At 38.3% G+C, this 26,899-nt stretch overlaps 1 protein-coding gene across 1 annotated transcript in view; it reads left to right on the plus strand.

Moving 5' to 3' along the window:
- TRIM46 (tripartite motif containing 46) overlaps positions 1-26,899 on the plus strand; it is a 564,405-nt gene that overhangs the window by 334,697 nt on the left and 202,809 nt on the right. Inside the window, exon 5 of the mRNA XM_044080147.1 lies at positions 16,891-16,986. Coding sequence (XP_043936082.1) covers positions 16,891-16,986 — 96 coding nt within the window. The remainder of the gene's footprint in view (positions 1-16,890; positions 16,987-26,899) is intronic.

The raw sequence follows: 26,899 nt of genomic DNA on the forward strand, positions 1-26,899 counted from the left end.
TTCCAAGAGATTTGTAACTAATGAAATCTGTTTGTTCACATGATGTGGACTGCCAGATTTACAATATCTAATGCACACATTACCCCTAATGACTGTAAATTAGTCCTAGTCTAGAAACTTATACAGAACTACTAGCAGTCATTCTTAAACTGGTATTCTTGTCTTTGCGACATCTCTGATGATATGTTCCACTTCCTGGCTGGCAAATCCAACTTTATGTAATCTACCCTGAATAATTTCTGTTGGATTACCGACCCAATGTAGTGTTAGTTTTACTTATTGCCATTTTTGCTGAGCCCTGCACTAGCCATTCCGTCTTTTAAATAAAAGCATTATACTTACATTATTGGTTCCTTTCAATGGAATCTTCTGTCTCATTTTATCACTTTATTTTCACAGACTGTGTTATATTAACTTTAGATTCTGGTTTCTGTTTGAAAGAGATCTTTTTATGCAGAATTTTACCTTGCATGCAGAAGATAGTTCGCATTGGAAAACAGATCATTCACTTCCGTCATTTTCATGTGGTCACGTATAGGTGTTTAAAGCTCTGTGGCAGTCTCCTTTGCTAAACACTGCTTAATAAGTTGTCCATCATGCAATGCTTAACTGCTATCTTGTGTCTTTTTACCATGCTGTATCCCACAGTTTGTTTTTTAAGCTTATTTAACATTTTCACTTAGTCAAACCATATTTTTATTATGATTGTTTGTATTAGGTAGATCTTATTAATTATTTTCACTTAACGTTGTTCTCAACTTTAATGTCTACTGTGGGTCTGATGCTTTTCTGGGATATCACCTTCAATCCCCTTTTTCCCCATTTTTACATGGGGTTGAGGTGTCATGTGAACTGCTGACACTTCGCTCTATTCAGATCCACTCTTCAAACTTCTTTAACAGTAGGCCTGCTTGTTTCAGGTTTTCTCTCACATAGTACATTCCTAGCTCCTTCTGCCATCTTCCTGTGTCCCACAAGAAAATCAGCCTCAGCAAGAACAAAAAACAATCCAATAAAACATACTGGAACAGGATATTGGATGGAAATAATTTTAATGAAGAACAGAAGTATTAAGCGAACATGTTTTTTTGGGATGGGAGAATACATTTTTGTTCAGCTTCCACTACTAGAAGAATGTTGTGTTATACACTAGATTCCTGGATGATTTTTTTTTCCCTATGGAATGGTCTTAGTGATGATATCCCACTATTTTTGTATTACTTAAGTAATACCACACACTATTTGGAATTTACACACACATGCAATATAAAAAATATTAATTACTTGGACATTACCATATCACATGATGAGAATGGATTTAGGTCTAATGTTTATTGTAAAGAGACTTTCTGCAACTCTTATTTACATTTTCTAAGCAATCACCCTTTAACACAGAAGAAGAGCCTGATTAAAGGTCAGGCCATTTGGGTGGTGAGGATGTTCTCTCATTTTCAGGATGTGAATTGAGAATTGGACAAGGTGGGGGAAATGTTTAAGCAAATAGGTTATCCTAAGGGGTTAGTTGAAGGTATTCTTCAGGAAGTCTACAATAATTAGGGTCACAAATAATAACCACTGTTAAGGGTGGGATTGAATACCGATAGATCTGGAACCAATGGTGGTGGCCAGAAGTTTGAGATGGCTTGTATATTGTTGTACAGCTTTTTGTCTGATGACATCAAAAGTATTATCGGAAAGAACTGAAACATATTTAAGGTAAACCCACAAATTCTTGGGGTATTGGGTAATGAACCGGTATTTATACACAAAAAAGGTGCCAGTTTCTAACAGTTGCTGGAATATAAAATTAGAATCAAGGAGAAAGACAGAAAGGGGACTAATCCTTGCGGGCAGTGTACATACATCAATAAGGAAGCACATTCCACATTAGGGAATGTTATAAAAACGAATATCAGGTTTAAACCTGGGAATTGTGACACTAAACGGGTGATATATCTTGCTATATGTGGAAAGTGTGCAAGTTATTATGTGGGTAAGATGAAATGGGCATTGAGGAGTAGAATTTATGAACATGTATATGATATAAACAACAAAAAGGACAAGAATGCCCTTTACAAGCATTCCTTAGTCTGTGATGGGTTTAATAAATTTGTTTTTAGCATTTTGGACATTGTTCCTATAGACCAGAAAGGGGGTAACTGGAAGAATGTTTTGATGAAGAAAGAGATGCAGTGCAACGGAGACTGGCTGCTAACTTCTCCCAGGTCTAAATGAAATAATTTCTATCTCCTGTATTACAGGAGAATGCTGAGAAATGCTAAAAAATGTTTTTGAAAAAGTGTTGTTCATGTATATTTATTACACTCTATTTATCTTGTGAATTTTTATGTGTGCAAGACAAAGCATTTTATTCTTTTATGTTTATTTTTCAATGGGAATTTCTTATGTCATTAATATTAAGTGAAATGTGGGTAGATGTTTTGTATTGCTAACCAATCGTGTTATTTGGTATAATATTTAAACAGGGTCATTGAGTGTACCTATGTATTCTGATGAAGTCTCGCTTTTGTGGAGACGAAAGCGCTTAATACTTGTGCTCTCCATTAAAATTCTTTCCATCCAGTATTCTGTTCCAATACATTTTATTGGATTGATCTTCCTGTGTCCCGCAGATTTGCTATACTAAATTGTCTTCTGCTTTTCTGCACGTGAGTGAACCACTAGAATCTGTTCTCATTAAACTGCTCTGTAATTGGAGCTACTTTGACTTTTGATGTGTCTAAAAATAATAGATTATCCTGAATTCTGAGTGCATAGTGTTGGGATAGAATGATGAGTGTTAAATGTTTTGTATTTATCACAATGCTTTATATATGTCCTTGTGGAGTTCAGCATGGTAGTTTTTATTACTGTCTAGAGTACCAACTCCCCTCCATGAGATATCACTATGTGATCTTGAGTGGGTTCTCCCTTGATCTTGGAGGCCAACTCCTTGTATGCATGCAATGTATATATCATAGATGTTCTTTACTGATGTTATGCATTTACATTCATGCCCTACAAAATTAGAGTTTTCTCAGCTGGAGATGTGCACATTGATTAAGGTAAGCAAGCCCAAGCCTTTCTTTCTTATAGTAATTGTTAAATCATTTAGCAGACAGCTGAATTTATGTGTTATATATGAAAAAGAGGATCTGAATACCCATGTGTCACTCACCAGATTGCTTATACAATGCAGATGAACTTTTGGGGCCCTCATCTAATTAACTATTAACAAGTTAACTTAACAGTAGCAAAAATGGGTGCCACAGTTCTTTTAAAAGATCAGGAGTATATGTGTGGTTTAAGAGCCTCTTCCTGATTCATGAAATTCACCTTACCCCACAGATGAGCATAACAAATTCTGTAGGTATGGTTATTTTTCTGTTTCCTTCTCCTGACACTCCTGCAAGAGGTAAACAGGAATGTCTATTCTGTTATTTAGAACAGAAATGCTATCTATGGTCTCTTTCAGATCAAGAGGGGCAGTAACCACTGTAATCATATGTTACAGTTCTGAAATCATTACCATATGTTTCCTTTTCACACACCTATACATGGGGGCTATGGAAGATCAGAAGGTGTTGCAACAGATACAAGATAACACTCGAAGCTATCTGATGAATCCTGGGGATGGTACCTTTGTTCCCTCATAAAAGATTACAACAATCTCTAACATCCGAAGATCCTAGCTATAGCCTGCCATGTGGGGGAAAGCTTCCATAGAGAGGAGAATATTACATATGGGTGTAAGACATGTAGAGGGAGCAGAAGTTTGACACACTTTTCCAGTAAATGAAATATGAAACTATCTTATGTAAAGCTTCCGGTCTGCTCACTTTCAGTTATTTACTACTATATACCAATGACCACTGTCCCTAATAGATTACTTTGGGCAGGCACATTCCTGTTCCCTCAAGGCCATGGAGCACTCCTCCCCAACATTGTGCCAGACGAGATTTTAAAGATATTATGGTGGATGACACCAATAGCTTCCTTAAAATGTATGATGTAACCCAGTACAGGCATTCATCCTCTGGGAATCATGCAGATGTTATAGCCCTGCTAGTGCCATTTGGCAATCCTGTCACCAGGAAGTGGATTCTCTCTAAGCAATCTTAAAGTACTTCATAAGTGACAACAGGCATGAACTCCTGACAACACATACATATAGGAAGAGCAGGAGCATAGAATCCTATTTATTATTGATAAGAAGACTGAAGAGGCACTGGATAGACTCACACTTCAATATCTTGAGACACTGTTGCAGTCTTACATAGGTCTAGCTGAGAAATAAAAAAAAAAAAGAAAAATAGAGCCAAACAAGTAGGGTCCCCAAATTAAATCATCTAATCATCTGTCCATAAATATATTGGTATAGCCCCTTACCAAAATCTTGCTACTATTTTAAGTTCATAGGTTCATAGGTTCATGGGGTGATACTAGGCTATCTGCCCTAGGGCATTTACAAGCCTAGCCAGAGTGTGTTTGGCTTTCACCACCCTTCTTAGATTAGTTTACTGTGCCTCTGTATAGTAGGTCACAGAAGATAGCCCATTTAAGGTTAGTTTACCGTGCCTCTGTCTAGCAGAGACACAGAAGAGATCCCAGGGGTAAATTTACGATCTCCCATCCAAACGTCAAGATTCTTCTTGAAGAGGGTCATTGAGGGGCTCTGTCTGACATGGATTGGGATTTTGTTCCAGAGTGAGGGGAGCCTCTGGGATATGAATCTGTCCATCCAGCATGTTCTATTTATTTCTGTGCTGAGGTTTAAGTCACTGGAGCATGTAGTTCTGATGGATTTGGATTTATTGAGGTGGAGCATGTCCATTAATTCTGGGTTGGACATGGCTTTATACATCAGGCACAGATCACCTCTGAGTAGGCAGTAAGCAACTGAGTAGAGCTGGAGTTTGTTTAGCCTAACTGCATAGGGCATCTGTTTGAGTCCCTTGATCCTCTTGGTGAGGTACTTTTGGGGTCTTTCTAGTTGTAGCAGGTGTCGGGTAAGGTACATCCCAAATGGGGCATTGTATTCAATTTTGGGCCTGATGAGTGATGAGTAGAGGGGCACAATGACCTCTCTTAATCTAGATGTGAACCCCTTCGTGATAAGGTGGGCTATATGGAATGTCTTTCTAACCACTTTGGCAACGTGATTGTCAAAGGAGAGATTGCAATCTACTTGGGTCCCCAAATCCCTAATTACTTCTTCCGTACTTAATGGATTACCACCTATGTGGTAATTTGTGGGCACTTTGTTTTTCCCAAAGGGGATGACTATGCACTTTTTGGCATTTAGCTTTAGGCCATGGCTCTGGCACCAGTTATCCGTCTCTGTGAGACCTTTTTGGAGGATGCTTGTGTCAGCCAGCAAGTCGATTATGGCCCCCAGTTTGCAGTCATCTGCAAACTTTGTCAGCCATAGTCCTCCTGTGTTAGCCTGTACCTCAGAGAAATATATACCGAATAAGAGAGGTCCCAGGACTGAGCCTTGTGGGATGCCACTTGTAACTGGTTTAGAGTCTGACATGGCACCTGCAATTCTGACCATGTGGGTTCTATCCCTAAGCCAGTTTGCAACCCATCTTGTGACATAGGAGTTGATATTTAAGCTGGTGAGCTTATTTATGATGCCCGAGTGGGGTATTGTGTCGAAGGCTTTTGCAAGGTCAAGGTAGGCTGTGTGGACTACCTTCCCTTCGTCTATGGCCTTGGTGACTGTTTCAAAGAAATTGACCAGGTTCAAGAGGCAAGATCTGCCCTTAATGACGCTGAATTGGGTAGGATCCAGTGTTTGGAGGTCCCCAATGTCTTTGTTTATGAGTTCCATGATGATACGCTCCATAGCTTTGCAGACCAGGCTAGTTAGGCTTATAGGGCGATAGTTTCTGGGGTCCGTTGTGGCACCACCTTTATGGAGTGGGACCACTGTTGCTGTACGCCATTCTTTGGGTACATATCCTGTTGTAAGGCTGAGACTGAACAGTGATTTTCCATATATAGTCAGGTCCCTTGACAGTCTGATGAACCTTTGGGAACATGTGAAAAATACCAGGCCATCTCATAGGAAATTAAGGCCTTCCTATCTCTTTTAGTCATTGAAGCTGATCTTGCTTTCCACATCAGTAAATTATCATGGTTGAGTAGGCAATCCTCATGTGCTAATATCTATCTATCTATCTATCTATCTATCTATCTATCTATCTATATTAGATCATATTATTTGGTATCTGCTAATGAACTGAAATTAGTACTTTTGTTGTATAAATTGCACAGTTACATATTTATTTAATTTTGTACTATTATTATTTTCAGCTTATTATATCAAGGTATAGTATACCTTCTGATACAATACTATTTTGTCTTCCATATGCCATGCATTCTGCTTGCATACAGTTTGCTTATAGTACATACTCTTGCTTTTGACTATCTGTGCTTGCTCTTTGAGCTTGTGTCATAGCTGAAAATGGTCAACAGACTAGCCTACCTACCTGAAAAACAATTAGCAAATATATAAATAAACAAACAAACTACCCAAAGCACATGCCCTTGGTGGTTTTCCTGGAAAGTTTATAGAAGTTACCCTATGAAGCTATAGGGCTCATGGGGCTTTTTTGATAAGCTTATAGTGCAACATTTTCTATGCCAGTCTGATCGCCTTCATTGAAATAAGCTGTACTTATCCCCATTCTAAAACCTGCCAATAAACCTAAATATTCCAGTAGTTGCCATCTAGTTTCTATTTTAAAAATTGTCTACAAACCTGGTATATATGCTTGGTAATGCTGGACCATAACTTTTTTTATCCCATCTCTTCCTCTCAGTGAAAAGAGGACTTTATCAGTGTCAGAAATGGGTGAGACTGGGGCAATACCCTAATGACTGCACATTACATGAGGTTTGGGACCAGAGCTTACCTTTCAACCTCTTAGCACAAGAAATTTGGGCAAAGCCAAAATAAAGGGAGGACAATGGCCCAAACAAGGGAGAAATTTTAAATATTGCTTTTATTAACTTAGAAAGGTGACAGAATAACAGGTTTTGCATTAATATGCTTGTTCTGAATGGTATAAAGTCTGAAACTCAAATGCCTGTCATTATTTACTGACTTTAATCCTTGAAGATTTCCCAGAAAACCACAAATTTTATGTAGAACAGACCAAAAATACAAGGCAAAAAATCTGGAAAATAGAGGAGTATGGACCAAAGCTCAAGTAGTTAGCAAATCCTCTCAACTGATGCCAAAAATATGTTTGACTTACAATGGCATTGCCTGTTTGCAGTCGTTAAGGAGTACAGTTTTCTAGACCACTTATCACTGTAAAAGGAATGTATCTTGATTGCTCTACCCTAACACATTTGGATTTTTCTCTCTCAATAAATGAAGGAGGAGTTGGTTGCCAGTCTGAAGAACGTTTGATTCTAAATCAGCTCTCCACACCCTACCTTTCATTATAAACCAGCAGTTCCTGTAAAACCTTAATTGAAGGGTTTGATCCTGTAGCAAAAATGCTGGCCTCTTATTAAAAAAGGGAAGCCTCCTGAGATGGTATATGGAGGTGATGAACAGCAGTCTTGCTAATCTTATTCTTCATCTCTAGCTCTGAGATTAAGGCACCTACTTCTACCCCTGTAAGTATCTGTGCAGCAGTGGGTAGTTTTTTAATATTAATGATGAGAGCATCAGCATATGGTTTACCTTTAAGACATGCCTCTTTCTCACATATAGTACCATATATTGCCAAATAATTGCATAATAAGTGGCCTGATACATGCAGAGCAGACTTAGAAACAGTGATCTGCAGACTATTTGCCTTTTTTGTTTTCAGCCATCATTGCATGGCTTCCACCATATCAGCTTTCTGGTAAGCAATGCCTCTGATGCAAGACCATGAATAAAAGCAAATTCAGTGCCCTAGTACTGACAAGAAAGTATATATTTATTTCTGTAATGCACTGGGGATATTACAGCACAGGAGGAGGGGGTTGTGATGGCAGTATATACACTGCCTGTACATCAGTGCTCATACTGCCTTTACTATTGCTGAACAGAATTTGCAGAAGTAGCCAATGCTATGACACAAGAATAGAATGTAAGTGTATTCATTCACTGATCTTGCAGCATAGGTTTTCCCACCAATCCCATGCTTTTCTTCCAATATTTACTTTACTTTGGAAGGAATGAGTGAATAAACTGAGGGATGGCAGAGGTTTTCATTGTGTACTCAGGCTGATCAAAGTGTAAGATGTGAGCTAAAGATGGAAGAAGCTTTTGTTTCATAGCATATACACCACTGAGCTTATGAGTGAGGTACACTGAAAAAGGCTATAGAGTAAGTGAACCACAATGCTGCCCAAACCTTGGTGAGTGATTAATGAAAATATTGTATTGTAGAGAGTTGTACTTAGTATTAGAGTTAGTGAAGAGTGACCACAATATGTAGAGCAAGGAGAAATCTTTCACAAAACCCTAGCCAAAGAGATCAAGAAGAACATAGACGTTATATGCACGCTTCTAAAGTGACCATTGGGATGGGAGTGGCAAAGTTCTAAATAGGGAAAGGATAATGAATAGGATCCATCCCATGATTCTAGTTTCTGAATTTGGGTTTAGCATCTGTTGCTGGCATGTTGTCTGCATTGAGAATATTTAGGTTATAACTGTGTGCTCAATGTACCAGTAGGTTCATATAGCATTGATTTTGTTGTAGTGAAACAGATTTAGAGACATTTAGAATCAAATTACTTGGTTTTCATTTCAGGCTATGAGCTGATGTGGTTTGCAATTTGCAAATATATTTGCCAGCTTGAAATAAAAGCAGAACATCTATATGAAGTAAAGATTTCCAATCATAAAAGTCAGAGGTATGGCTAGGAGCAAACAGAATTTTTTAGAGGAAAATTATAATTCAAAATCACTGTAGATTAAAGTCTCTATACAGGATCAGGTTTCTTGGCCTTCACAAGCTGTCAGGATCCTGATATTTTGTGGTACATGTTCTGGCTTATATTTGAAAGAAAATTATCCAACTTAGCAGTATGTATTACTAGTGAAGTTATGTATATGCTGGAGATGACATTAAGTTCCTAAGTCACTTTAAAAGAAACCGCAAGAATGGATAAGCATTTTGTAACATTCACAAAAATGCAGGGACAAACATCTGTTGCAGAACAGAAAACTTGAAGATATTTCACATATACTTTTGCATTCATTGAAGAAGATGAGTAGAATATATGAATAAGGAGCACTAAATTGCAGAGTATTGTAGTTCACTTTTATCTTTGCAAGAATGAATATTACATTGAGTGATATAATGCTGACAGACTTAGCACCACTACTCCATACACAGTGAAAACATGATCTTAGTATTTCTGAATTACTTGCCTTGGCCTGTACCTAATTCTATTGTTTTTTTTTTTTTTTTTATGTCACTTATTCTCCATTGCCTACCATCTATCATCTGTCCCTTTCTTGGAAGCCATCATGCAGGCAGCCATCAGAGTTTATAGATAGGTCCTTAATTTCAATCCCTGTTGAATGACATAAACACCCACATCACAACATATGCTTATAAGGACAATTGTCACCAACTTGGAACTCCAAGCCCCAGTCCTTCAGTCCAGTGACCACTGCTGTTGTGTATGCCTCCACATATGTGCACAGGAGTAATTTAGCTGACTAGAACCACCATCCACCCCCCCCCTCCAAATAGGTGAGCTAGTGTATGCAGCTCATTCCTACTCCCCCCAGCTAACTTTTTCAGAACCCAGTATGCTAACTGTACTCAGGTTGTTTTCTATATCACATAGCTGGGCTGACCTATATCTCATGTTGCTTCAGCTTAAATCTCAGCATTAAACATTCTGTGAACTCTTGTGGCATTTCCTTTTGATATTTGCCACAGCATATGCCACATCATATACACACATATGCAGTCTGCACCTTATCAAATATCTGAAAGAAAATGCAGAGCAAGTGGGTCAGACAGTACTCATCCTCAATTAGATATTTATATGTCTAACTGATAATTTCATAGTACTAAAATATGAATGACAAATTGCTATCACACATAATTTTTTCCACAGGTGTATTTCTTTATTTCTGTTGTGTGCTATCTCTATAGCTTCTGGTTAGGATACTTTTATGATGCACTGTGATCATTTTGAATCTTTGTACTTTTATGATTAATGTCTCAGCAAATAATATGAACACATGTAAAAAACATATATATATATATATATATATATATATATATATATATATATATATATATGTATGTATTCATAAGCTCAAAGTTTCAAAACTTCAAACTGCAAATGGTTGCGACCATAATATCGAAGTTTTGAAACTACAGAGGTTTTGAATGGAGATCGCTATACAGTGCTGAATGGGAAATTTACCATTTTCCTCACTGTAGTGCAATCTCAGAGTTGCTATATTTATTTAGCAACGGATCTTGCCCTCCTGGAAAAACATAAAAAAGTTTTGTTTTTATTATTTTTTTTCATTACAATTCAAAGTACATTTTAAAAATTTCAAAACTTTAATCTTATGGCCTCAGCTATTTGCAATTTGAAGTTTTGAATTGTCAAGCATGTGAAGTAGATCCATATATATATATATATATATATATATGTATATATATATATATATATATATATATATATATATACATATATATATATATATATATATATATATACATATATATATATATATATATATATATATATATATATAAGTTTACCATGAAAAGGTTGAGATTAACAATGTAATCTGTTTTTTTGTTTAACCCACGTGCGGCATCCTGCATATTAATTAGCTTACAATGTTGAATGTCATACCGATGAATGCAAAGTCAGTATTATTCGACATCCTGTTTCACCTGCCTGCCTTTTCAGCAGTATGAACGTATGCAGTTCAGTGTCGCACAATGCTGCAACTCACGTATTTGCAGGGGGGCACACCTCCCGCCCACCCCTTGCAAACTATATATTCTAACTCCGAGATCACACTACATTGAGGAAAAGGATTAATTTCCCAATCAGCACTGTACTGTCACATAAAACAGTGTGTATGGATTACAGCACTATAGCACATAACCAGACTAAATGAAGGGATTAAAATGAAGAAATCTAAAGATATACTGTTTGTGAATCAGAAATAACCACACACCTGCTCTAATTCCTTGTGAATTAAATCAAACTACCTCCACCATCACTACTTTGGATTATTGTGATCTATGTATTCCTTAAGATGTTCGCGGATTTGTATGACAGTTGTTAGACCACTTTTTAGACAATTTTAATCATGGAATTCCTGTTGACAGAAGAGCTGCATTATGCATCCAAGTAGCATCAGTAACATATTATGCTGCCCTTCTTGAAGCCTCAATGGAAAATTTATTCTTAAAAAACAGTCACTGACTCTTGAAAAAACAAGGGCTAGTCTGTTCAGAAAGACGGTCTAATTTACTCAGTGCAGTAATTTCACTTTTGGATGAAGAATGTCTTTTTAAAGAAGCATGCACTGTTGTGATGCAGGAAAATCAGGTTTTTGGTCATATTAAGTACAATAATAATATAATGGGTTGCTTAAGTTCACAACAAAATTACTTTTTTCAAATATTGCAAATTATAAGTGAGACAAATGCTAAAATGCTAGCTGCATTAGATCAATACACCTACATGGTCAGCAAATAAATAAACAAAATGTACTGGGTCACTGACGTTGTGAACTACACAACCATTGCCTTAGATGTAAAATAACCTAGCACCAGTGTTCCTGTGACATTAATTAATTTGAGTTTTATGGTGAAGGTTTAAAAGAAGGATATTAATAATGGAGTGCTTAGCTTTTATCTTACATTTGGAATTCTAACAAGGCACATGAATAGATGCTGAAGATTTATGGCCCGAGACTCCAAAAGACAGAAATGGGCTGATGCAGATTTTGCATTCGGAGCATTTGTGTGTATAGCTGTGTAATAGTTTCAGCAGGGTATTCTAGGCTGCTGTTCTACTTCATCTTCTTCAAAGATGTGCTTTTTACAGTCTCCAGACAGTTAAGGAGTTTTGTCGCTGGGAACTCAGCTCCGTTTTTCATATATGTGCTGTTCTTTGCAGTAAGAAAATATGCTTCATAAGCTAAGTCATTCCTCAGTTTCTACACAGTCTAGGTCATATTAAACTTTAATAATTTGTATGATAATGTCAGCATATCAAGCCATGTCTTGGGTGATTCTGAGCAGTAATTATGTGTAGCCATTTTGGGCTGATGAACTAGTGATTAGATTACATTATTTCCAGTTTTAGGAATTTACCTGTGCTGATTAATGCCCTTCAGTTAATCCCAAAACTCAATGTGTTTTTCATGAAAAGCACAGTGATAATGCATGTGTTAACTAACGTCTGTAGTTCTAGCAGCATTTGTATCAAGTAAAGGACTGCATAATTCAAAACAAATGTAAGCTGCAGTACATCTATTTGCAAAAATATAGTTTAGTTTGCAGAATTATTGGTAACCCATCATAAGTGGAATAATTCACTTAGCAACGTGCCTCACTTCAGATATGACACATATCATAAATGTGTTTTTGTTATGGTAGTGGATAATAACATTTGTTTGCGATTAAAAAAAAAATATATCAGAGATGGCTCATGGTTCTGGCTGCACTGAACTGTCTCAATACTGCATCATATTTTGGTTTATTTTTTAAATAATAGTTGACTTTCTTGTCTTTCTGATTTTCTGCTTGCTCCAGTTCCTTGGAACTCCACACGTGTTCATGTATGAAACACTGAGAAGATCTGAAACAAGCAAAGAAAGAAGATGAAAAAGAAAAAAATCAGTTTCATCCAGTTGCTGGGCTGTTTTCAAAACAACCCTGCATTAGGCTTAGTTGAAAATCATAAGATTTGATCAGTGATAATTGGCATCATCCAAAACATTGTCCTCACTAGGCTGCAACATGAAGCAGCAAGGACCCCTTTCTATTGGCTCAGGCTGCCTGTGGTGACTGAGACAGCTTAATAAAAGAAGACGGAAGTAGTTAACATAGGAGAGGAGGCAAGACTGGGCTGAGTGTGGGAATTAGTTTATTTATTTTCTTCAAAATATACTATATATTATTTTCCCAGACACTCTGCCTGTTATTGCCAACATGTAGTAAGGTAAGTACTAAAACCGTGTTTGAGCATGTGTGTTTGTGTGTGTGTGTGTGTGTGTGTGCGTGTGTGTGTGTGTGTGCGTGCGTGTGTGTGTGTGTGTGTGTGTGTGTGTGTGTGTGTGTGTGTGTGTGTGTGTGTGAGCTTTGAACTGTCCCTATACTGGATTATATTTAGGTCTATTTTTTGTGTTTGTGTGGGGGTGAATATACGCTCTTAACTGTGATCTGACAAAATAAATCAGTGCAGAACATCTCTAATCTGTCCAGGATTTTGCAAAATGTCCAGATTTGTGTTTCATATTTCTGGTCTGTTTTTTATAAAATGTGTGTTTTTCTAGCAAATCATCGCTGATTGAAATCACTAAATAATGACAGACATTTGAGTTTCCGACTTCATATCCTTCAGAAAATAATTGGTAGTGCTAAATCTGCAATGCCGTTTAAAAATGTGTGGTCTGGCAAACTAATAAGCTCTGTAGTCACTGAATAGTGATAGACTTTTTAGTTTCAGACTTAAAAGCCATCAGAAAAAAGCATGCTAATGCAAAGCAAGCCTGCTATTCTAGCAACTTTCCAGGCACATAAAGGCAATATCTATCCATGATTCTAGTCCTTTGTCTTTCATTTTTTTAGATTTCTCAGTTATTCTGGAGTTAAGATGTTGAGAGGTATTTGGCTGTAATGGATTAAACACTATATTCTGACAGTAGAGACTTGGGAAGATAAATTCTTGTGTTGCAGTTAATTGTGTATTTTTATTCATTAATTGTTTTTAACAAGAAATATCTTTATTGAATTATCACTTATGACATAGGTAATCATGCAGTTATGTAAATGAAAACAAACCATATTGAAATATTTTCTGTTGAAAACTTTATACATCATATATAATATTCTATACAGTCATTGTCAATTGATCATTACATAGCTTATGCAATTCTGCCTTCCCTTAAATCTTATTCCTCCTCCAAAACTTCCCACAATTTGCATTTTTATGTGTAATTTGTTCATACCCTTTTCTGAAGATCCCACTTCTAGTTCTTTTATCAATGTTATATTCAGCACTTCAAGTACAGCTGGTTTAGACTTTGATGTCCATTTTCTAGAAGTTGCTTTTTGACAGCCACCAGAATTATACTCAGCAAGGCCTTACTATGTATTTGATCATTTGATCACAGTCAGTCATTTGAGATTTATGGTTACAGTCATATCAGTAACTGTATTTGATGGTCGCATCTGTGTGTGTGTGTGTGTGTGTGTGTGTGTGTGTGTGTGTGTGTGTGTGTGTGTGTGTGTGTGTGTGTGTGTGTTTGCGCACATGTACATATGTATGTATGTATGTATATGGGTAACTATTTGAAATGTCGTAACTTGAGCGAGCCCTGAAACATAGAGGCCGAATGGCCAAAAAATGGACTTACATATACATGAGATGGCCATTTCTTGGGATATTCAATTTTTCAGAGCTATGACAATCACAGAGTTAGTATATATAAATATGAGGTATGTGGGATGCTTTTCTTCCACATCTGGGGTGCAAATTGCCCCTCCATGAAGTTTAAAGGAAATGAGCGATTTTCGAGACTCACTCTTTTCCGGGGTTTTTTGGTCTTTTTTTTTCGACTTGTTGGTACTTGGCATTTTGAGTGCCAACATTTCATATGTATGGGAGGTGTTAATGCTATCAACTATCCTTGATTTTGCAGAATGTTTCTGATCTTTTCCCTACAATTTTGCTGTGTTCCCTCATAAAGTTAGTGTTTTTTTCTGGCTAATCAATAAGGATTGCAGTCGCTAAATAATAAGGAAAAACATTGTTGGTTTTAATTGCTAGATACAGCTGCTGTCTGTGAATAAAGTGATTTTACACTGTTGTTTTTAACCAGTCATTATTCTGGCTTTGTAGAACAAATGTGCATTTTTTATGAAGTCAGCTGGAATACTTTACTGGATTTGTTTTTATTGCAAGCAAATTTCCTAGGTGCATAGTTAATAAACTGCCTGCAACTGATGAGTATGGGGATTGTCTGTGATGAAAATGATTATTTATGTGTAGTGAAGGGGGTGCAGTGGATCTAAATGCTACAAACTGGCCATAATTTTGTTATACTTTCCATTATATTCAAGTAACAGTGATAGTCAATAAGTGTCTGTCTATTGTGTGGACAGGATGTGTGATCATTGGCAGAGTGTCACATTGAGTAGTGGTGTCATCGAACACTGCATGGTTCTCTGACTAAGTTTTTGACTGTGTTGCCTTCTATGTGGAGTCTGCATGTATTCCTTGATTCTTTGTTAGTTTTAACAATGTGATTGCTGTATAACGGGTCTATGACAATTTGTTGAAGGTTCACTTCCACAAAACTTTTTACATGGATATGAAACCACCAAATGTTCATTTCCGTGAACATTCACATAGAAAACATATTTCACCAGGGAAAGGAAGCACTTGGGCAACACTACACCGGAACACACACCGCAGTATGTCACACTCATCCAAGTGGGGGGATGCACCCCCCATCTATATATACCAACTCCAAGATCGCACTACAGTGGGTAAAAGGGCAAATTTGTGCTGTTAGCCAATGGCTTCCTTTCCTATTTAAATCTTTCGCAGATGTGAATATTCACGGAACTGAACATTCGGTGGTTTTTGTGTTGATGATGAAAGGTTCGTGGAAATGAACCTTCAACAAATTGATATAGACCCCTGTATAACACATCCCTCTGCCCATTTGTGGTTTTGCTTTTATCACAATCAAACACCACAGGGGTACACAGAAGATAACTGTCTTTTTTTGGAGGGTTAAGAAACTGAGAGCTATTCCTAGACAAGATCTATATACCCTTGCAATAATTTGTCTTCTCAGTTTATAGGGAAACTACTATTTTGTTGGCTTGAGCATTAAGTTTCAGATATAACTTATTTTTGTTGAAAAATGAGATTGAATTGCTTTCCTTACTTGTGACTGCTTTGGTCAGGCCATCTTTAGAACAACATTAAAAGCTGTAAGATGTACCTTATATCATATAGAATCATATGACTTCCAAGGGCCTAGCAGCCCCCAAACCCTTGGCTTAATTCAGTCACTTCTTCCAAACTTATTACAGGGGAGTCATAACCTATTAGGCTGTATTTAAAAGCATGATGATTAGTTAAAAAGTTAGAAAAAAATGAGAAAAAGCAAGAAAAAAGTAATCTATATGGATGAGATGGGGCCGGAATGAGAGAGACCAGGACAAGCACTAGGGAGGTATAAGGGTACTAGTGTGTAACAGGGGCCTCCATGGAGTCCTTTTGTCTACTCCGTGTCACTTAAAGTCAGTCTTATTGATTGCAGTTAGATATCTAAGGAGTATATATTTAGTAAAGTGGCTATAATGAGTGGGTTTATATTGTGGTAGCCTGTAGATAATAGTGAATGACCCCATCTGTCATTTGATCACAAGTAATGGTCATTGACCTGCTGTAATAGAGCTCCACCCAGTCCATTACTTCCCACAGTCCTCCTCCCCTTGCATTGAAGTCTCTAGCTGCCACTGCCTTTTGTCTGGCTTTCAAGCTACCAAGCCCCTTATCCTCCAGTATTACAGTGTATCAGTATACGCATAGAATTTACTGCAAGGCTGTAACAGTTTACACCAGAATACAATATTATTGTATATTGTAGTTACAAGTATGACATTATTTCATTTTCTTTTTCTCTCTTTCCAGGACAAACTTGGGAAAAGCATATCATTCATCTTGGCCAGTCAAGAAATAGTACATTCCCAGATACAGGAGCTGGAAAGTCTAGTCGAAAAAACAGAGGTATAGATCAAAGTTCAGCTTAGTTTTCATTAAATAACTTTTTATTATGTCTATATTTTAAGTGTTCAACAAATTAGTTATTTATAGCCTTGGCTGTTGGTGTGATCATATCACAACAGCATGAATCCAAAGTATTATAGTATATTTGCTGCTTTATCCAAGTATTTCAATGTACATTAAAATGTTATAAAATGCAGTGTAACTGCTGAACTTATACTGACACACAGCACTGTGTATTGATGTGTAATATACCTACAGGATTATTTATTTAGTTGCAACTATTTGTGTGTAACCTGACTTTAAATCATTATAAAAAATCTCAAGACATCAGGTATTACATGAATTTATTTTGTATTTAGAATGCATGTTATAGTTAAGTGAATGCACAAAAAAGTCATTTCTTCCATTCAACTGTAAAGGGCTTCCTTTGTCTTGGTTACTCAGATCAGTTATATGTATTTGTTATTTTGTTTGGTTTGCATGTCAGAGGTAAGGATTTGGGTTATAAATTAGGTATTTTGCTGAATCAAGATTTTTTTAGACGTGACTTGAGGAACACTGAGTCAGTCTACAAATAAAAAACAGCTAATTTACTGTTTTATTTCCTTAATAAATTTTGTTCACTGAACAAAAAATTAAAATTCAAGGAATTTTAATTCACTTTATTCTGCATTACCTCAGTCTTACAAAAACAAACTGAAAATAAGGACTTCAATGTATTCACCTTGCCCATAACAGGAATATCACTTCACTTCCATCAAGAAAGTCAGCTGGCATCCGATTAAAAATAGAGCATCCTTTCTCCTTAACTTTATCACTCATAAGCTTCTACATGACTGTACTGCTCATATCCTTGCTGCAAACACAAAGCTCAGGTCACTTACCTCTCTGTGCAAATCCACGACTCTGTGCAGTTCTGTAGACCTCCCTTGACCTTGGCAATAGATGAAAAATCTTTGTCAAAACTGGATTCTGCATTCTAGATTTCAAAAAATAGATGCAAGAAAATCAGATATTGTAGTTCCTAAAAAAAAAGACAAAAGTAGAATTGATCATTGAAATTGCTATGTCCAGTGATTACAGTCTATTGCGTACACAGAAACACAATGTCATAAAATGCCAGGATTTGCACGCAGAAATGTAAGCAATGTGGAAGAAAGATACCCAGTCAGTTGCAATGACTGTAGGAGTGATACGACTAATAAAATAATTTTACAATTATACCAATAAGCTGCGGTGGTACAGCGGTAGGGTTGTTGCCTCACAGTAAGAGGTTCACCTGTTCAATTTTCGGCTGGAGTGCCTTCTGTGTGGAGTCTGCATGTCCTCCCCGTGGTCGAGTGGCCTTCGAAAGACATGCGTGAATGGGCGTGCCTTTGCTGAAGGTTGGTCATCGGGCTGACACCTTGGCACCATAAAAATCGACTGCCAATCATTAGCGGACTGGAGTTCCGCTGTGGCGACCCCTAACCGGGAAAAGCCGAAAAGACAAACAACAACTTAAATGTGCTACCAGTACATGTAATCCTATATGAACTGCAGAAGGAAGTGATTCTGGGCGGATTGTGGATGCTGAGAAGAGCACTCTTGACTAACACCAAAGATTGCAAAAATACAAATTTTATGAAGTCTAATCATATCTTGGCTTAAGAATGGGGTCCATTCCCATTATGGTAATAGAAACCTAAAATGCTCGGAGAAATTAAGCCAAATGAATTCCCGTCCTGAGAACAATAGTGGGCTTGATGGTCTTCCAATTTCATAAGCAAGTTGAAGCTGCACCATCAAAAACAATCCGACTTGTCTTGCGTCATAGATATACTGAAGATTCATTCCGGATGTCACAATGTATACGGCATTCCAGTTAAAACCTCACTGATGTTCACTGATTTATGAAAACGTCCATTTTGTTAATTACACTTAAGCTTATTCACTAGGAAATGGTACTATTTAATACGTTTTATGCTATGCTCTATTTTACACTGTCAACTTCAAGAACATACATGCTATTTGCCTGTGTAGCAAATACTTATTACACTGATTTAGCTTTCTTCATTTATTATTACTCAGTGTTTGTTTTCTTATAACATATGGGTGTGTATCTTAAACAAATATGTACTAATATCTTGCTGTTTATCACTTGATCAATTATTTTTTTATGTGTTTCTTATTGCTTGTAAATATGTGGTCATGTTTTAACTTGTGTAACATATGTAACATGTACACGTGCAGGTAATACTGCTCTGTGTGTGTATGTGTGTGTGTGTGTGTGTGTGTGTGTGTGTGTGTGTGTGTGTGTGTGTGTGTGTGTGTGTGTGTGTGTGTGTGTGTGTGTGTGTGTGTCTGTGTGTGCGTGTGTGTTTATATACATATGCATATACGTACATATATTTATTTATTTATTTAACATTTGTTTACTGGGGAAGTCCGACTGGGCAAATTTGCTCATTTTCAGTGGAGGCCAGAGGAGAAAAGATCCACATAATAACAATGTAACAGTTAGTATTTTAAACAATAGTGAAACAAACAGAAATTATAGTAATAAATCACATAATAACATACTATCACAAATCAAGTTAGTAATAAAGCTAACAGAATCACTTAGTAACACATTTTGGCAGTTACACTTAGTAACAAGAAATCCTTCAGTGGAGTAGTGTCTCAGAGATAAAACAGTTTAATATACAGTGGAGTAGTGTTTCAGATATACCTATTTGGTACTGTAAATTGTTATGCTTAATGGTTTTATATTTATAATCACATGGGATCAGTAAGCAAATAGAGATATATTGAAAGTGGAGAGTAGGGGAGAGAGGGTGAAGATGGGAGTACGTAAGGTATTCAGTAAGCAAAGAGATATAGTAGTGAAAGTGGAGAATAGGAAGAGAGAGGCTGAGGATGGGAGTAAGTAAGGTATTCAGTAAGCAAAGAGATATAGTAGTGAAAGTGGAGAATAGGAAGAGAGAGGCTGAGGATGGGAGTAAGTAAGGTATTCAGTAAGCAAAGAGATATAGTAGTGAAAGTGGAGAATAGGAAGAGAGAGGCTGAGGATGGGAGTAAGTAAGGTATTCAGTAAGCAAAGAGATATAGTAGTGAAAGTGGAGAATAGGAAGAGAGAGGCTGAGGATGGGAGTAAGTAAGGTATTCAGTAAGCAAAGAGATATAGTAGTGAAAGTGGAGAATAGGAAGAGAGAGGCTGAGGATGGGAGTAAGTAAGGTATTCAGTAAGCAAAGAGATATAGCAGTGAAAGTGGAGAATAGGAAGAGAGAGGCTGAGGATGGGAGTAAGTAAGGTATTCAGTAAGCAAAGAGATATAGTAGTGAAAGTGGAGAATAGGAAGAGAGAGTGTGAGAAGAGGGAGAGTGAGGAGGGGAGAAATGGGTTCAGCCTGGTGAGGAGCAGGAGCATAACCATTCTTGTTTAGGTGGGACTTTAGCAGTTTTTTGAAGTGCGTTAGGTTTGCTGTGTTTGGTATAATCGGGGGGTGGAATTCCATGATTTAGTTATGTAGTTAGAATATTGTGAGTCTCCTAAACTTTTTTTGGATTTTGTAACTTCGAGTAGTAATTTTTTTGAGGCTCATAGGGGCCTACTATTGAGATGGGTTTGTACTAGGTCCTGTAGGGAGGGATATTTGTCAGGTAGGTAAACTATGGTAAGTTGATTTAGGGTTAGTTGGTTGGGCAGCTCTAGCCATTTGAGTTGTTTCAGAGCAACACAATGATGGGTTCTGTTGGGCAGGTTAGCAGCAAATCTGGCTTTCGTATGGTAGCATGATTCAAGTTTGCTTAAGTCTGATTTTTTGAGGTTAGTAAATATAGTGGAGGCATAGAGTAAAGTGGATAGTAGGTGGGTCCTGGCAATAGCCTGTCTGGAAGAGTTTGTTAAGAAAGGTATTATTCTGTAAAGGGAACCTAATTTAATGTGGGCCTTTTTGATGGCATGAGATGTATGTTTGTCACATTTACCTCATCATCTAGAATGATATCTAGTAGCTTGGTGTCTGAGGTGGGTTTGATTAGAGTGTGATTGGATGAGGTGATTGTAAAGTCATGGTGGGGGGAGTTTGTTTTGTGGCATTGGTTAGGGAATAGCATTAGTTTGGTTTTGTTGGGATTAAGGATGAACTGGTATTTTTCTAAGAAAGACTCATAGGTTCATAGGTTCATAGGTAGGTAATAGGCTATTTGTCCTAGGGCCTATACAAGCCTAGCCAAAAAGGTACCCTGGCTTTTACCACCCAAGAAAATTATTTTCCTGTGCCCCTGTCAAGCAGACCCACAGAAGTGATCCCCAGAGTGAATTTCCTATTACCCATCCAGAGTGCTAATGAGGAGCTCTGTTTGACATAGATAGGTAGTCTGTTCCAGAGTATGGGAAGTCTCTGGGACAGGAATCTATTCCTCCAGCATATTCTGTTTATTGTGGAGACAAGGTTTAGGTCCCTAGAGTGTGTAGCTCAGAGGGATTGGGATTTCTTTAAGTGGAGCATATCCAACAGCTCTGGGTTTGACATAGCTTTGTATGTTAGGCAGAGATCGCCTCTGAGTAGGCGATATGCGACGGAGTAAAGCTGGAGTTTTTTGAGTCGGTCTGCGTAAGGCATCTGTTTGAAGCCAGTAATCCTCTTTGTGAGGTATTTTTGAGGCCTTTCCAGTTGTTGTAGATGTCTTGTAAGGTACATATCAAAAGGGGCATTGTACTCTATAATGGGTCTAATGAGTGATGAGTAGAGGGGAACAATGACCTCTTTTTTCTGGATGAGAAACCTTTTGTGATGAGGTGTGCCACATAGAAGGATTTCCTGACAACTGTGGTGATGTGATTATCAAAGGAGAAACTACTGTAAACCTGTGCCCCAAGGTCTCTTATCACACTTTCAGTGTTAAGTAGACTACCACCTATGTGGTAGTTCATGGGTACAGGGTTTTTACCAAAGGGGATGACAAAGCACTTTTTGAGACCATGGCTTTGACACCAGGCATCTGTCTCAGTGAGGCCCTTTTGTAGGATGTCCACATCATTAGGAGTTTCGATTATGACTCCTAGTTTGCAGTCATCTGCAAATTTAGTTAGCCAAAGACCTTATGTGCTAGCCTGTACTTCAGAGAAGTAGATACCAAACAGGAGAAGTCCCAGGACTGAACCCTGTGGTACTCCACTTGTCACTGGTCTGAAGTCTGATTTGGAGTCTGCTACTTTCACAGTGTGGGTTCTGTCAGTAAGCCAGTTGGCAACCCATCTTGTGACATAGGGATTTATACCTAGTTTAGTCAGTTTATCTATAATTCCAGAGTGGGGGATAGTGTCGAACGCCTTGGCGAGATCTAGATAGGCTGTGTGAACTACCTTACCCTCATCTATGGCTTTGGTGACTGCTTCAAAGAAGTCTTTCAGGTTTAGGAGACATGATCTGCCTTTTACAAACCCGAACTGTATGGGGTCCAGAGTTTGGAGATCTCCAATGTCGTTGTTTATGAGTTCCAAGATGATACATTCCATGGCCTTGCCGACCAGGCTGGTCAGACAAATGGGGTGGTAGTTCCCGGGGTCTGTTGTGCCCCCCCCCCTTTGTGGAGTGGGATAACCGTCATGGTGTGCCATTCAATGGGCACAAAGGCTGAGTTGAGGCTATGATTGAACATGGTACTTAGGTGGGGTGCCAGTTCATTCTGTAGTGCGTGTAGAAGGCAGTCTGGGATGTTGTCAGGTCCCATGGATGCTGTGTTCTTGGCTTTGGAGAGTGAGGTTTTTACCTGTGCAGCCGTGATTACATGAACTTTGCATTCTTCCAGTATAAAGATGGGCCCTTTAGGGGATGAGGGGGGGGGGGTAAAGTTAGCACTGAACCTATCTGTCAGGATGTTGGCAATATCAGTTGGTTCTGTATATTTAGTGTCATTGTGCTGTAACTCAGAGCAGATCTGAGTGTTGCCATTGAGATTCTTGATATAGATATAGAATGCATTGTGGTTGTCTTTAGAATCAGTGGCGATTTTGTTTTCATAACTAGCTTTGGAGGATTTTATGAGGGATCTCAGCTTCTTACTGAGGCTGACCAGGGAGTTCCTCTAGTCATGGGATTTTACTCTTTTTTGCAACAGTTTCTTTCTTCTGTTGTAGTGTTTGTTTATGGCAGAAGACCACCAGATTTGCTTCCTTTTTTTGGAGGATAGCATCTTGGTTCTGTTAGGGAAATCATGATCCATGCACTCGTGAAAGTGCTTATAAAGTGCATTTTTGTAGGATTCAGCAGTCGTACCTCTATTGTCCATCTGCGCGGGTGTCCTGAAGTTTGCCACTTTTGTCTTAAGAAGGGTGAAGTTGGCTTTGAAGAAATTTGTTACGGTTGTTTTCCTAATGGGGGGTGGGAGCGGGATGTGGATGTCTAGGGTGATTAGCTTGTGGTCGGATCTGACCAATGAGGACCTGACCTCTGGTGTGGAACTGGTCGGCCATGTTGGTGATGACCAGATCTAGGATATTGCTGCCCCTGGTGGGGGTGTGGATAAGTTGATCCAAGGCATTGGAATTGATGATTTCCAGAAAACGTTGAGCAAAAGAGTTGGTACACGAGTAGTTTTCCCAGTTAATAGTGGGGTAGTTGAAATCACCCATTATTAGGGTGTTGGGTTGTACTTTAATATTTTCCAGTGTATCAAGAAAAGAGGAGTGGGAATCCTGGGGCATGATGGGGGGGGGGGTCTGTAACAAGCTACAATCTGGATTGCGGTTTTGCCCAGAGTTAGTTGAACTTGGATAATCTCGGATGCATTATGCTGAGCAATTAGCTTGGAGGTGTGGATATCCTTAATGAATATGGACACGCCTCCACCTTTAGTGTTTCAGTCCGGGTTTGGTGGCCGAAAGGTGTGGTATGAATTATAGCCTGGTAATGCAGGAGTGCTCTCTGCATCTTTGAACCAGGTCTCTGTCACTGCACAGATGTCGATGTTCTCCATTTTAAGGAGTGCCTCGAGTGAGTGCATTTTGAGGTTTAGACTTCTAGCATTGAGTAGCATTACCCTCAGATTTTGCTTGCTTGTACACTGTTATGGTGGTGAATTTGTTATTTGAACCTTGCCTAAACAAGGCACTATAGGGGTGGGAAGAGCCTTTGCCAGTATCCGGAATCCCAAGGGCGACAGGTGCAGGCCATCTCTGGCAAAGCAGCGTGGTGTGTCAATCATGTCATCCCAGGTAGATAGATACTGGATTCCCTTAGAATGACACCAGAAGCTTAGCCAATTGTTAAAGTCAATCATTTTGTCCTTGTACTGTGGTATCATTCTTGGTGATGGCAGGATGCTACTCAGGGCTAGGGTCATACCTGCCTGGGCTACAGGATCGCAGAGCTCCTCCATGTCTCTTTTCATATAGTCCAGGGAGGTATGTCTCAGGTCATTCACACCAATATGGACAATGACAGTCATATTTGTACTTGTTGTGGTGTGACCTGAGTGCATGCATTATGTGGCGGATCCTGGCACCCGACAGGCAGCTGACAGCAGCTTTCGCCTTGTTTAGCCTGGTGAGTGGAACATCAGTGTGCCTGACTATAGAGTCACCTATTACTCGAGTGTTGGGTACTTTATGCCTTATGGACTGTAGTTGAGTGGCACACTGAGTATGTGGGCTGTGTGTCATTTGGGTTGTGTTGGGGGGTGGAGGTTGCTTGCATTTTGGCTTTCAAGGTCTTGGTTGTTTGGTCAGATTTTTACTGAGAGCCTCCATGAATGTAGGTGTGTGTTTTGTGCTTCTGTGTGTGTGTTTTGATGGTGTAGCTTTTGAGGGACTATGTGATGAGTGTGGTGCGGTGCAAGTGTTTAACTTCTCCTCTTGACTGTCTAGTCTAGTCTTCAGTTTAGAGAGCTTTGCTTCCAGTTTGGCTATATAAGTGCATCTCTCGCAGGTCATAGTGTTGGGTGGTAGGAGGAGAGGGTTGTCTGTGTACATGAGGCAATTGCTGCATTGTCCCAAGATGCCCAGATTCATCAGGTAGACAGGAGAAAACACAGGGAGCTGACCTTTAGACATTCCTAGATAGGTGCTTATTTATTAAGTACTAAAAACTGTTTTCCTCTAGACAAGTGAGGAAAGTTTGAGTGCTGTAGTAATTTGTAGCTTATTTAGTGCTTACAACAAGTTCTGAACAAGTGCTGAGCTCAAAGAAACAGATTTGAGTGCTAAAACTAAAAAGTTGGCTAGTTGCAAGGGAAAATTTGAAGAGCAGACTTTATGGTGCCAGGAATAGTTTAACCCTAGTTAAGTGGAGTGGGGGGCTCAGGAGTTCACAAACAGTCCTGGACACAGCAAATCCGTATCTGGACAAGACCTGCCACAGGAAAGGGGGGAAGCAAGCTTAGAATTTTTTTTCAGTAATTTTTTTTTCCAGTAAAGTGGAAATGGAGAAAGCTGGAACAGAAGTTAATTCAACATTAAGAATCTGAGTAGGTTGGCCTTCACAAATGTTCTCTATTAGATTGAATGAACTAATGACACTAGACTGGGAGGAGTGTCACAGATCAAATATACAGTATGGGCATGCAACTGCAAAGCCGCCAAGTATAAAAACAGTTCCTAGCTGTAGCCACTAAATGAAAGTTTTAAACAGATCAAGGAGCAAGCAGACTCTAGAGAATGCTTTTAACTGTAAACAGACAATTGTAGTAATGCACACCATTACAGTTCCTAGCTGTAGAACACAGAAACCTCAAAAAATCAAAAATGCACAGAAAAGCTTGGATAGAGCACTCACAAACAGAAAATACAACTCTCAGTATGAAAAAGCAGTTTATAGATAAGTAATTCAGTAAACATGCAATTAGAGTAATAAAACAGTATCTTGCAATGAAAAATACAGTTAAAACAGTATAAAACAGTACATAAATGCAGTGAAACAATAAAAAAAGCTTTATAACAGTGCAAAATGTAGTAGATCAACTGTATAGCACAATTATAAGCGTTTCAGAAGTGCAGTTCAGCGAAGTAAGTGTAAGAAATAACTTATCCTGCTCTTGGAATCTTAAGAGATTTCCACTTAGTTTCAATAATGAAATACAATCCACAGCCTGATAAATACAAGCACAACCTTTTCAAGACACATGACTCAAAGTCAGTAAAAGATTTTTGAGTATTGTCTTGTAGTTGTTTTAGGGTAGGTGCAGTGCAGATTGACAGTGGAGTCATCTGCATATTGTATGATAGAAGCAAGGTTAGTAGCTTTGTGTAGGTTATTGGTATATATATATATATATATATATATATATATATATATATATATATATATATACACATATGGGATCTGTACAGATGCTCGACTGCATCTTTCACCGAATCCCAATTTGGTGAGCATACTTGCGTAAAAGTACTATTCACCGAAGCAGCACTTTTGCGTAAGTATGCTTGCTCCAGTCGTACTACGGTGTGGTAAGGGAAAATTCCCTTTTCCCCAGTGTAATGCAACCTTGGAGTGAGAATATTAAAGTAGGGGGTGTGGGGGGGGGTGCAGGGGGGCTTGCCCCCCGGCATTCAAGTAGATTTTGTGTTTTTTTCTTTAACATACTTTAATGAAAGTGCTTTTTCGATGAAAGCACTTTCCTTAAAGTGTGTTCGGTGGTAATGGATTCGGGCTTTTGAACTTTCGTTCAAAAGTCCTAGATCCATACATATATATATATATATATATATATATATATATATATATATATATGTGTGTGTGTGTGTGTGTGTGTGTGTGTGTGTGTGTGTGTGTGCGTGCGTCTGTGTGTGTGTGTGTGTGTGTGTGTGTGTGTGTGTGTGTGTGTGTGTGTGTGTGTTGCTAAAACAAAGATTTTTGTTGTTCTGTCTTTTTTAACTTTTCAGAAAGTTGATCATATGATCTTAAAAATATGAAGTTTGGCGTTTTTAAAC

Source organism: Protopterus annectens, chromosome 8.part0 (assembly GCF_019279795.1).
Source record: "Protopterus annectens isolate FY-2018-M chromosome 8.part0, PAN1.0, whole genome shotgun sequence".
Taxonomy (NCBI): Eukaryota; Metazoa; Chordata; order Ceratodontiformes; family Protopteridae; genus Protopterus; species Protopterus annectens.